This window comes from Lampetra planeri, chromosome 12 (assembly GCF_965212315.1).
Source record: "Lampetra planeri chromosome 12, kcLamPlan1.2.h2, whole genome shotgun sequence".
Taxonomy (NCBI): domain Eukaryota; kingdom Metazoa; phylum Chordata; class Hyperoartia; order Petromyzontiformes; family Petromyzontidae; genus Lampetra; species Lampetra planeri.
Window position 1 is genome coordinate 10,321,002 of NC_136118.1, and position 13,903 is coordinate 10,334,904.

At 44.7% G+C, this 13,903-nt stretch overlaps 1 protein-coding gene across 6 annotated transcripts in view; it reads left to right on the plus strand.

Annotated features, from left to right (window-relative positions):
* The first annotated feature begins 3,139 nt into the window (after positions 1-3,139).
* LOC144721669 (cytosolic purine 5'-nucleotidase-like) overlaps positions 3,140-13,903 on the plus strand; it is a 63,230-nt gene continuing 52,466 nt past the window's right edge. For 2 of the 6 annotated variants that reach the window (XR_013585945.1, XM_078599495.1), the window contains exons 1-3: positions 3,143-3,437; positions 7,875-8,009; positions 11,951-12,024. Coding sequence is in view for 4 of the 6 variants with exons in the window: in XM_078599495.1 (XP_078455621.1) it covers positions 7,909-8,009; positions 11,951-12,024 (175 nt within the window). In the remaining 2 variants the exon portion in view is untranslated. Of the gene's footprint in view, positions 3,438-6,666; positions 7,144-7,874; positions 8,010-11,950; positions 12,025-13,903 lie in introns of those variants that run through there. The other 4 variants (XM_078599493.1, XR_013585944.1, XM_078599490.1 and 1 more) reach the window with 4 other exon arrangements.

The following is a 13,903-nucleotide window of genomic DNA, read 5'->3' on the forward strand; positions in this document are numbered from 1 at the left end:
ATTAAAAATATTCTTACATTTTTTTTAGGTTTTACAATATCATTCACTGTATGCCACTTAAAGGATTTTTGGGAGCCGTACTGTGAGAACTCTCTTACGCGATACATTCACTGACACGCAATGATCTATGGGAGAATTCTGAATAGAGATTTCGTATCATGACGTGATTCCGATAGCACGATTGGAATAAATAAATAAAATAATACGTAAACACACGACCTCAATACCAGTACAAGAAGCTCAGATCTTGTAGACGTCGTCTTTAGTATTTTGCTATACGGCAGGCATTTGGCTTAAACTCCCTCCAAATTTGAAGCTTTCGTGACTGCAAGGATTCATATTCTCAGGTTTTTTCGGTAAAGTCACGCAGGTTCCACCTGAAGACGGAGGCTTGTGTTGCCTCCGAAACGTCGTGATTTTTTTTATTTTACTTTTATTAATTTAAAATTTTTACCTATGTGACTTTACCGAAAAAACCTAAGAATATTAAACTCCCTCCATTCAGTCTGATTTTGAACATTCTTCTTCATTTCACCGTACATACCTTTTTCCGTAAAGTCGTACAATTGTATTGTCTTGATCTTGTCAGGATAGTTCTAATTATACGTACTGCTCTCTACTGAATCTGCTCTAGAATTCATAATTACTCTTTCTCTAAATTCAACTGATCCAACATTTACCACATCTCTAGACTTTCCAGTCTTTTAACATATTAGTTTCTCAAAGTTTCTGCCATATGCAACACTACACCCCACACTAGATTATTCACGAGTCTCTTTTTCAACTGTCTGCTCATTTGCCTAGTTAGCAGCATTGTTCTTTCACTGAATTCCACTATTCCCATGACAATCCAGCCAGTAATCTTCTTCAAGAATATGCAATCTTCTGTCAGAATATTTCCAAATACAATCGTCTCAATTGTTCTCAATGATATCCATCCACAGTAATATATTCCCTTTGCCAATATTTACACGTGATTTTCATGACCTTTATTTTGGTGCTCTCATTCTCACTCCATAGGCTGTGTGCCCTGAATAAAGATACTAAACACCCGATTGGCTGGGAAAGGCATGGTTTCATAAAGGCTTTCGATAGGTCCTGAATAATTTGTGAAAATCGGAATTTTGTCCCAGTTTAAAATGTTCTGGCCCCATGCTCGACTCATGACATTGTAAAAGTGCTGGGCTGCCTGAGTAATGGGTCAGGTTGACAGAAGAGTACCCGGGGTCTATGGGCAGTAGGCAGGGCCAGCTTCAGACAGAGCAATAAGGCCACTGTCGGTGGGGCAAGTGGTCGAGTGGGCATGGTTATTGAGAGTGGGCATGGCTGCTGACAGAGGAAGGGAGGGGCTTCCAGCTTACCATGTGTCCTTCTTTGAATTAAAAGTTTACGGGAAGACGCGCCCTAATGTTACCAACATGGCACCACTCGTCTACATTAGAATTTGTGCTGTCGCTAACTATCTTGAAAAATATATTTTCACGGACTGAATCGTAGTAATTCTCACCGTTGCCAAGCACTGGCCCAAAGGGCCCAAAACGTTAAGTCTCCAGCAACGAAAAGCAGTATCAAAGTTCTTTCGGTAAAGTCACGTAGGTAGATATAAAATACGTGACTTTACTGAAAGAACCAAAGAGTACGGATTCCTGCAGTCACGAAAGCTTCAAATCAAGATTAGTATCAAAGTTGTAACCGATAAGAGTTCACACGTTTCTTGAATTGAGCAAGGTTATACAAGCTTGGGGAAAGAGATAATGGGAGGACATTCCAAAGTTGAGAATTGCAAGGTATAAAGGTAGACGTCGATCCATCCATCACCCATAACGACTGTTAAGAAAGGTGTTTTTTTGGGCTAGACACATGACTATAAAGGGATGATTGCCGATGAACGATACTGGTGGTGGATTTCCGACAAAGCAGAGAATACTTTCGCGAGACAACCACTGCGGAGATGAAGCAATGGGGTCAGCTCATGTTGCAGGAGTTATATGAATTCTGGCATCGAAGGACCATGACGGATGGCAAACCGTGTGGGGATGCCATCATCCAGCAGTGGATAGCAGAGGTGGGACAAAGTCATTGTTATGCAAGTCCAAGTCGAGTCGCAAGTCATCAAATTCATGACTCGAGTCTGACTCGAGTCCAAGTCACATGACTCGAGTCCACATCTCATAGGTGGGACAAAGTCATTGTTATGCAAGTCCAAGTCGAGTCGCAAGTCATCAAATTCATGACTCGAGTCTGACTCGAGTCCAAGTCACATGACTCGAGTCCACACCTCTGGTGGATAGTCCACACCTGCTAATGATGAGGGGATGTGGTGGACCGTTTTGCATTTGTGTAACTAAACTGAATTATTGTATTTACCAGTAAAGGCCGCTGAGCTATATAGCTCTTTTTCAGAAGTCACCTGGCGTTAAAATGACTTATCACGTGGGAAATTTTAAAAGCCAAATAATCTACCGTTAACGCATGTTTATCAAAGTGGAGGGAAAACCCAGAGAGCTTGTAGAAAAATCCACACGACCACGGGGAGAATATTCAAACTCCTAATATGTAACAGGCATCAGGGTCGGGATCTAACCCACGACCGTCTGCATACCAGGCAAGGGAGGTACATCTCGCCACTGCGGCGACCAATTCACACGAACAGGAATTATGTTAACATATTATGCGCGTGGTGACAAGAGTTATGTCGACTTAACAGTCACATAAATAGGTTACTTCTAACACGTAGGCTTTCGCGACCAATAGCAACCATAAAATCTGTCTGCCGCCTGATGATGCCGGTTGTAATTACTGGAAAAACGTAGTACTCAGATTGTAAATATTGTGGATTTGCTCTCCAACACAACGGTGTGCTGTACTAGTAACGAATTGGCATGTTCTGTTTACGTGACAAACCTTACTAATTGGCTGTGTCGGGTGGTGGCGGGTTTAACGACACATATGTACGCGATCTAACAAAAAAAAACCTGCATTATGGAGGTTACGTCTGTACAAAACGTAGAATTAAGTTCATGCTTACGCGAGGTGGAGATTGCTTTTTGTCCCATCACGTTTAGCCTCGTGTTGTGAAAAAGAAAATTAACTCCGAGGCTTGAGTAAAGTAAACCAAAACTTTACTGGACTGCAAGGAGGGAACACCATGCCAATAGCCAACTAAAAATAGTGGAGGCTCCGCTACATGGTGTTGGTGCCACGACGGGCATGTGTTTCACAAGTACAACACAAAATTCTGTCGACTCCGCAACGTTGAAACTGGCCCTGATGTCAGGCGGCGCATTGGAGCAGCGGCGCTCTGAGGGCGCTCGGTGACTCATCCCTCCCTGCCAGCCATCTCCCTGCCACCGAGAGAACGGTGGGCCGAGGAGAGTCAACAGGCAAGGATATTTAACCCAAGGCTGCGCGGCTGCACCCTACAGATATCATCCTCGGTACGTGTACGCAACTCCGAGAGGCTTTGTGTTACGTGTCTGCGTGGGCGTGTGTGTGTGTCGGTGTGGTTTTTAGTGCAGCCGTTTTACGGCGTATGCGGCAGCGGTTATTTTAAGGCCACGGACATTGCTATGCAGTGCTGCTGTGCTGGCGTGGACTGCGCCCCGGGCGTGTGATATCGGTCGTGCCGAAAAGCACACACAGGGGCGGAGTGGGGGGGGGGCGGTCGAGATGCTTTTCCCTTTCGCGGGGTTGGGGAGGGGTCATTGCAGGGTCGTTTTGTCTCGTCGCTTCCCCACACCGGACACACATCCTCATCTCGGTCTCCGCTGACAACGTGCCTATCTCCCCATAGCTGCGGATCAGGCCCGTGCGGTCAATGATGATGATGATGACGACGACGACGCTGTGGGTGTTGGTGCGTTGAGCGCTTCGAACGCGCCGTGGCACGGTTTGTGGCGCTCGAACCAGTGAGCTGTCGCGCCGCAGAATGTTTGCGTGGCACATGGCACTTTAAGTCTATAGGATTTGAGTTGAAGTTGATCGCATGACATTTGTGAAATATTATGATTCAATCGAGTATTGATTTTATGTCTTTTTTTACATGTTGGTAAAAATGTTGATACAGAATTTGGAAAACACACATTTACGACGAAAATACAATATAAGGCCACTTTGAATACATTTTCGCCGAACTTCATTTACGACCTATCTTCCAACATTAGTCGTGACTGGGAATCTAACTAAATTTGTAGGGCTTGTGTGTGTATGTCGAATTTCTTTCGCACCGTACATAGCCAACCATACTAATCATAATACACTATGCTAGCCAACGTGTCACCACTTCACTGCTAAGTAATTTATATCTGTATTATATACATAAATCACTAAATGTAAGGTGGGTCCTTGGATTAAGAAATTCTAACAGCTGTAATTGCCATATTTTATAATCAGCGTGATTGCATTGCCTAAACCACATACAATTGTTTAATTAATATATCGATGGTGACTTCATAAGTAATATTTCCATTGGTCTTTAGCACTGTTGAATATAAATTAACAATGTTTATTTACAGCTCTTTGAGTTGCACAACTACTATTAAGCATTCTGAACTTGCATGTGTGGTTTTTTACAACCATCTTCAAGCATTACCATCACGTGATGGCCTTGTGTCCTCTGGGAAGAGTAACACCTAGCATACAGCCACTGCTCAAACACAAGTATATTTTAAGCGACGTGTGTGGCATTTAAACGACATGCCAGGAGAGACCGTTAAAATTGTAAATTATTTTATGACTTTATTTCTCCAATCCAACTTTTAACAAACATCGTCTCATGTGGCTGTAAATGATTTTGGCGAATACACGTCTCCTTGTTAGACTCGTTTGAAATGTGTTACTCTTTCATGAAATCTCAGTGTTACTTACGGTTTTGTCAATGTTTTTGTATTCATATTTCAATATATATTGTTGAGGCATTGATTTGAAAGAACTTGAATGACTGCATCAATTTCTCCTGAGTCAAATGCATTTTTTATATTCCCCAAATGCTAGGCATAACAGTACAGTATTTTATATTCATGAGTGCTTTCCAGAACTTATTTTAATACAAGATTGTGGTTGTGCGGGGGCACCTATGGTGCCCCCCAACAACCACAGCGTGCGGCGGCCCCCAACAGGCTGGTCAAGTAAATCGTTATGATCCACTCGCACAGCGTGCGGTGGGCCTTCATCCAGCAGTGGATTTAAGCACCCCAAAAACTACAGTACTAATGTACTGAGAACCGTGTGCATTGTTTTCAGATTTAATTCTTGAAGAACTCACCTTCAACTACTTTTTACCTCATGGCTTGAGAGACGAACGGATGTACGGCTGATAGTGAATTATGATAAAAACAAACTAAAAAAGAACGCGAACAGCTTCGCTGTACTTAAGGACTTTTAATAAGTGGAACAAGAGCGGCTTTACGCGGCTTTCACTTAAAACTTTCACTCTACACACCTTGTTTGGCGATCCCGCGATGTCACTTTAATATGAATGAATGAAAATGTATCTAAACTGTAGTTGTGATATTGACATCAACTTCTAAGAGCTATCACTTATTAATCAGTGAAAGAACCGTTAGGATTATTTGGAAGCTCTTAAGGGGTCTTAGGTTTCAAGTTTCATTGATTAGGTATAGCCCTGTGAGCCAATGCTGCTCTTGAGTTGGGTGCAACCTCAACAAACAAAATATGAACACAGAACATCTTAAAGCGACGGAGCGCACCCCGGGAGTGCGAGCCTCAGGCGGCCATCAGTGGAGAGCACGGGGCTCCCTCAGGGCAGCAGTGGAGAGAGCACGGCTCTGCCTCAGGGCAGCAGTGGAGAGAGTGCGGCTCTGCCTCAGGGCAGCAGTGGAGAGAGCACGGCTCTGCCTCAGGGCAGCAGTGGACAGAGCACGGCTGTGCCTCAGGGCAGCAGTGGAGAGAACGCGTCTGGCACCATCACGGCAGCAGTGGAGACAGCGCGGCTCTTCCTCAAGCCAGCAGTGGAGAGCACGGGGGTCCCTCAGGGCAACAGTGGACGGAGCATGGCTCCGCCTCACTGTTACTCACCCGTCTCCCTCAGGGCAGCAGCGGACCGAGCACGGCTCTGCCTCAGGGCAGCAGTGGAGATAGCGCGGCTCTCTCGCAGGCCAGCAGTGGAGAGAGCGCGGCTCTGCCCCAGGGCAGCAGTAGAGATAGCGCGGCTCTCCCCCAGGCCAGCAGTGGAGAGAGCATGGCTCTGCCTCACTCTCACTCGTCTCCTCACTTTCACTCACTCGTCTCTTGCTCGCGGTCACGTGACGCACTTCAACCAATCCGGGGGTGTACATGTTTGGGAGGGGCGCACCGTTGGTTGGCTGGTTGCTCTCGGTCACGTTACGCACTTCAGCCAATCCGTGCCGCGTTAGTCACAGAGTCACAGAATGACAGACCTGGGTGTTTATATATTAGTATGGTCAATTATTGAGAATAATTTCCTTAAACCTGGCTTGGTCAATGCATTATATTTTTAAGTTTACTAGATTTGTTTTCTCTTTCATTTGTACCTGATGATGATTGCTTGTGTTGCAATTGAAACGTTGTATGCTATTATTTACTTTTTTATTTTCTCTTTCTATATGACTTTACCTAAAGAACCAAAGAGTATAATAATATTATAATATTTTACATTTATTTGTAAGGCGCCTTCCACTAATGTCTCAAGGTGCCCGAGACATAAACAAATTACATTCCAGCTCTCAATATTTAAATATCGGGTAACATTTTTACGTGATAATCTCATAGCATAGTGTATATGTAGTGCTTGAGACACGCGTCACGCGCTGGGTCGGTATGCGCGCACGTGGCGGACAGTGAGGGCGAATGAGGACACGGGGCGCTGATTGGCTGGCCGTTGTTGTTGCCCAAATTAAGGTGGCGTGATAGTTAAGGGGGCTGCAGGTGGCCGGGGGTAATTAAGGATGCAGGGCGCTGATTGGACGAGAGGGGCTGTTGTCCGAGATTGGCGCCTGCGTGTCTGGAAAAACAACACCACGTGGCATCTGGGGGCGTCGCGGGGGATGATCTAATTAATTAGGGGTAATTGGTTCAGAGATAAAGTGTGAGATGGTGGAGTGAAACGGGAGTTGGTGCCTGGAACGAGAGACGAACGGATGGAGAGACGGAGCAGCAGATAGAGTGAGTACAGCATAGGGTAGCAGTGGATAGAGTGAGTACAGCGTAGGGTAGCAGTGGATAGAGTGAGTACAGTGTAGGGTAGCAGCGGAGTAACGAAGCATCAGAGGAGAGAGACGACAGAGAGTCGACGGAGGAGCAGAGGGGAGCGAGCGAGGCCAGCGGAGCGCAGCGAGCGAGCGGAGGAACATTGAGTGGTGTTGACGGAGAGTTGTGGGTTGGAGTGTACGGAGGAACATTGAGCGGTGTTGACGGGAGAAATGTGGAGCTATATAATTGAATAAAGAACCGAGGAAATACACGAAGCTGTCGTGTCGGTACGAGCACTACATATATACAACTGGCACCTCTATTGCTTAAAGATAAATGTGCCACTCGAATAATTTTTCAGAAGTCCTGTGAAACATCTTTTTTTACAGCAATTCTCTTTTTTACAGAATAAATTAGGGGGGGGGGTGGGAAAGACCAAATATTTAAAGCATGTAAATTAACAAATATGAAGAGTGCGACAATTTGTATGCACGAAGAAATATATTTAGTTAATATGACATAACATATGTGTAATTGAATAAAGGATGACACATATGAATGTCGTGAATAAACAAACACAGGTCGATGGCTTTAGATTTTCTAATCTAGTTCTGACAGTGGTGATGGAGATGCTGCCTAACTATGCTTGTGACAAAAACGTGACTTGTGCCCATCTAGTAAACACGTGGTCTCGCTCCCCCAAGGCCTTACCCAGAAGTGGAAAGCAACCTCATCGCCATGGCGTCCTGGTGCGAAAACCTCAAACAGCAGCAGAACCCTTCTGTGAGCGTCGACGGGATGACGCCAGCTCGCAAGTACAAACGGGAGGCGTGCCACCGGTGAGAGTGCTCCAGGTCCCTGTCGAGAATTAATTCACACAAGAGGGCACAGCTAAAGAATCTGCGTTCGTGATTGTGGTGACCTTTTGACGGCACGATCCAACACAAGGACAAACCTTCCAACTTCTTTACCTTAGTATGAACATCTAAGGAACCGAGGATACACTGGTGGATGTTGAAATATTATTACAGTGCAATTACACAGGCGTAGTGGTGTATTCACACGGACACTTTTAGCTTTTCTCCTGTGTCACTTTATTACTTCGCATCCCGTGTGGATGCTCCTCGCACTAACACAACGCGCCCTTGCTCCGAACTCCCTCTCTCTGTACTCTGCGAGCCTCTCACTTAATACTCTGCTAGCCTGTCACTCTTCTCTCACACCTCCATTCTCGTCCTTGCCCCCAGCGGGGGATCAGCCAACACCGCTGGGGAGGACGAGGTGTGGAGGGCAAGGTCCCAGGCTTCTTCTCCCCGGCTCTTGTCCTCTTCGTTCCTTCAGCTCCAACCAACAACCACCCCGTGTTGCTCTGCACAAACCCTTATATCCCCCTCCTCATTAAGGGTCCTCAGTTACCCCCATTTGTAGCTGGCGCCTCAGCGGCACCTCCTGCACGTGATCTCTCTCTCTCTCTCTTATCATCTCCATCTCCCGCCTCTCCGGCGTCGACCCCGTGTTCCCACGCTCGTACCTGCCTGTCCCCAAATGCACCCACTTAATTACTGCTTCTCCCCCTAATTGTTGGCGCCTCTCTAGCGGCTACGCCATGTCTTGACGCTTGCACCTGCTCGCCCTAAAATGCACCCGCTGTTTGCAAACCCCGCGCCTCACGCCACTACCCAGGTATGCATCAATAAAGATATATTATTTTATTGCAATAGCACGATTTGACTTTTAGTGCTCATTTCGTTGATAAGTGTTATGAAATTAAAGTTCGCATGCCCTCTAGATAAAAAAAAATGTTGTTTGCTTTTTAAAAAAAATCTATGCAAAGAGCAGAAAATTTCCATCAAATCCTGCACAGAAGTGTGCTCCTACAACATTGTATTTTGAAACGTAAAAAGCAACACATTTCATTATTTATAACCTAGACATGGGTATGTTTTTTGTGGACCTTTAGAGTTGTTTTCTTTTTGTATAACATGTGGCTGAGTAAATTATTAAATGAAATAAAAATGGGATGACGTAAATGTATTTCTTTTTTACAGGATATGAGTATTGGAGTGGCTGAAGTGAACCCCCTAACCTCTTGCGAAGGAGGATGGTGTTATGATGATGATGACGACAATGTAGTGCATACGATTTGTTTTTGTGCAAATATTTAATAAACATTATAATATCATTCGCTTGTGACCAAATCACTCAGAATTCACGTGATCTTGTCAGATCTCAGGAGCTAAGCCAGGTTTATTACTGGATAGTTATTGGATCGGCGACCACCGTACAGCATGGTGAAGTATGGTCAAAGAAACCCCCATTACCCGCACAGTGTGGGAAGGTCATCATCTAGTAGTGTATCGACAAAGGGCTGAGGATAGTATGATATAATGGTTTGTATTTGGGTTATACATGAGTTCTTACTAAATTGTGATCACAGGTATATTTCCGTGCAGAAACATTATTTGAGCCAGAGTATTTAAGTGTTGTCCAAATCATGAATAAGCTGCTTAAATCAGTTTCTTACCCTCCACATTAACTTATTTTCTCAGTGTTTGCCTGTTTGACTCCTGACCAGTGTACGTTTCATTGATATATTTACGTTTAAACAAAAGATTATGGTGACCATAAAAAGAAAGCTACACTCAGGTTTATCTGCCAGAGTGCACAACCTCCAAACATGCAGTGGATCGTACCAATGTCACCATCGTCTCTATCGCCAGGGATTGATCAAGCCCTCCTGATAACACGCACAGTATCAGCAACTCTACCCTGTGGCTTACTCGTCATCGGCAAAGGACACACATTTGTTGGAAATATTACCAATTGCGCTCGGGTGCTGTACTCAGTCAGTTATCTTTCCATTCCTGAACGCATCGTCACGAGTTGGCAACGTTTGGGTTATCTTCAAAGTTCAACACAAAACTCGTCATATTGCATTGGCAGTGGTGTACAATCATAAATAACACATACTCAACACTTTCGTCAAGAACAAACGTATACATATGTAGTGAGTTTAACCGAGTCGCAGACGTACTTCTTGGAGGCAACACATTTATTAAAACCAACACACGGGGTTTATACCCCTTAACAAGATAGCACCCTATCTATGGTGGTGGACCACCAGGCTAACTGCACTAATTACACTGGAAGTAGCTACGACGGACCGGACCCTAGCTTGGGTCCAGGTCCACGTGTTGGTCACTCTTGTAGGACGTAGATTCTTCAGGATGAACAACAGCAGCCGGTCCCTCTGGGGGACCTGGCTTTTGTCCTCTGTGGCGTGGCTGGCCCCGCCCTTAGCCACGCCCACCTTCCAGAACCCTCGAGCAGGATCTCGACCCTGACACGTGACCACCCCTAGCCCCCACCTGGGGGCACCTGTGTAGACTTGACCGGTCACGTGTCCTTCGGGGTCAACCAGAGTGCCATGGCCCTTAGTAACGCCCATTCCCATGGCCGACACTCTCACACCCTATCCTATAGGGGTCGGCACTGCACGCAGAGCGTGGTGCCATCCAGCTCTGTCAGTCAGCGCTCACCGAGCCCCTCTAGGGCCGGTACTGCACCCACATCCAAGTGGTGTCTGCAATGTCGATACATCGCATGCCGTGCCTCTCTAGAGCCGGCAATACACAGTGACATCCGCGATGTCACTACGCACATGTATAATACTGAATGTATTTGTTTGGCCTTTGCACCCCCCCCCCCCCCCACCAAAAACATATCCACATATATAATTGGTAAAGTTTTTGGGCAAGGGCCATGAACCAAACATGTCTCACCTTTTATATAGGGGCCGTCCATAAATGACATCACGCACCTGGAGGGGGGGGGGGGGGTCAGACATTTGTGACGATGTGTAACGAAGGCGGGGGGGCGGTTTGAGAAATGTGACGTCACATGAAAATGCGCAACTTTAAATAAATATAGACAATACGTTCTAATTGATTAAATTTACTTTTTAATAAATGTTTTCTCCTACAATATCAGAGTGCAGCGCCACATTAAATACGCACTACAATGAGAATAGTTTAAAGCGATTTGAAGCATGTTTTATTTTGGGGGGGGTGCAGAGCTTTGTGACGTCATATTTGAGGGGGGGTCTGACTTTTTGTGACGCCATGTGACGAAGGGGGGGGTCAAACATAGTCCAAAATCGCGTGACGTCATTTATGGACGGCCTCATACTGTGTGTGTGTATATATGTGTGATTTCCTCTTTAGCACAGAGTTATGATAATTTTGTTGAGCATTTTGTTAAGCAGATGAATTGTCTTTTGGGACGAGTATGCATTATCCACGTATGTACAAACATAAACACTGGAATTTAGTTTTTTTCTTGGCGTCTAATATATCCAAAAGCATAATTAAAAGTATATTTACTTGTTAAAAGTATTGATTATTGTTTGATACATGCAGATCTTCTATCCCTAGTCATATCTGTTTTCCAATTTGGTTTACAGCCGTTTCTCAATTCACCGCCAAATCAAGGCCTACACAAATGCCACGTCGATCAATCACGGGGAAGGTCAGTGTGGGCTGGTGCAGTGGTGCCCAAGGCTGATTCAAATATCACTCACCACTAATGATAGCCCTGGCTGGGAATTCGAACTTTGGGTACTATATAACTGCAGCACCAACAGTAAACCAAATCTCACAAGAGAATACCCACTCATAGGTCTGCACGGATGGGTTCCTGAACTTAAATATATGATAACTAAGTGTGGTAGGTTTAATTTTATAGTTCTAAACCTACTTATTCTCTGCTTATCCTTTTGCAGGATTTTTGTGAATCGTAGTTTAGCAGTGGAGAGGATACGATGTTTTGGTTTGGAAATGGACTACACACTGGCAGGTAAGCAAAACATGCACGTGGTATGCAGTATACATTTTGACTTAAAAACTTTTGTGGCTGCAGGAATTCATATTCTTGGTTCTTTTTGTAAAGTCACGTAGATAGAAAATATAAATAAAATAAAAATTAAAAATAAATTAAAAATAAAAGCAAAAAAATACCACGACGTTCTTCATCCGGTGGAGAGAAAACGGGGGGCAAGCCTCCAAATGCAATTGCTTATAAAGGCTTTCAGAGTGAGCAAAACTGTGTTGCGTAAACATCATGGGTAGCAGCAAAGCATCACAAGTACAAGTAAAGTGAGTGCGTTAGACAATGGGGGGAGGGAGGGGGCAGAGACAGGGGGAGAAGCCCACCGCATTAAAACAATGATCAGCCACGGCCGAGGTATTGGTCCTACGATGTTTCAGATCTGCCTCGTGTTCTCAGACCGTGTTCGTGAACACAAGGCAGATCTGGCTGATCATTGTTTTAATGCGGTGGGCTCACACGATATTGATTGATCTCAGACTAAGGTACTTTGCAAACCCACTGGCTATCAACAAAGATTTGTTCATGAAGCCATCCATATATACAGACACAGACACAATTTCAACTGAGAAGATGGGTACAAACTAGGCAATAATTGGAAGGACGTTATCAACCAGTTTAAGTCATAACTGGCTGTGATGTTCCCATCCTGCCCACCTTCCGATGTTAGTTGTTATTTTCGACTCTCCGATTTTACATTAACAGGTTAAATTTCTCACACCAACACAGCCACCTTCGCGCGCTGTACCTCGACGTGGCGTGGCTTTGTGATCTTCTATTAACCTGCTAATCTCTCACATTAACATGCTAATCTCTCACATTAACATAGCCGCCTCAGCTCGCTCGCCGTGGAGGCCGCTCACCGATGTTACATTAACATGCTAATTTTCACCTGGCAGCCCTTTAATTGGTGGAAACCCACCGCCAATCGCGGTCGCTGCCCATCACTTACATTAACATTAGTTGCTCCACCCATGCTGCTGATATTTTGGCTACGTCCATTTAAAACCTTTATAAACAGTTTGCCTTTAGAAGCTAACAACCTTTTCCTGATGATGACCACTTGTGATGCGATCGAAACGTCGTAGTTTTTTGTATTTTCTTTGAACCTATCGACGTAACTTTACCGAAAGACCCAAAGAATATTTAAGTCACCTTTCTAACTCACTATTGGAGACTCAGATCCTTTACAAAAGGGCAAACGGCTGTGTAAATATGAACATGATGTTTCAAATCTTTTTTCTCTTTCATGCTACAATGAATGCAAATGTGTTTCAATCATTTATACGGGTCACTCTAGTTTGTTTTCATCACACCATTCACCTTTCACCCAATTGAGCATAGCTCATGGTGTGATGAATAGCAGCATTGTCTTAAATCATTGATAGCCACGTTACTGCGTCCAAATTAGAAACAGTTCAAATGTAAATGAATTTAGGGTATTGGACATAGCCACTGGTGGCAGTAACACATGTGATGTCCAAACGATGTCATAGCCAATTGCATTGGCTCAAGTTCAAAATGCACAGTCGAGGTTTCCTCGACAATCAATACTGTGATGTACTTTAAAATGTTTTTTGTTTTACCAGGTAAGGCCCACTGAGCTACATAGCTCTTTTTCAGAAGCGACCTGGCTATCACGAATAATATCTCAACGAAGTGGCCTATATCAGCCAGATACTCTAAACGCATGTTGCTGCTTGTGGAGGGAAAATCCGGAGGACCCATAGAAAAATCCACCCGACCACGGTTAGAGGCTGATAAGCTGAAGCATTGATCGGCCATCCTAATCGTGCAGGAGTGCTTTCACGGGACAGTGGTTTATCGTTATACGTGCGTACGGCTTCCG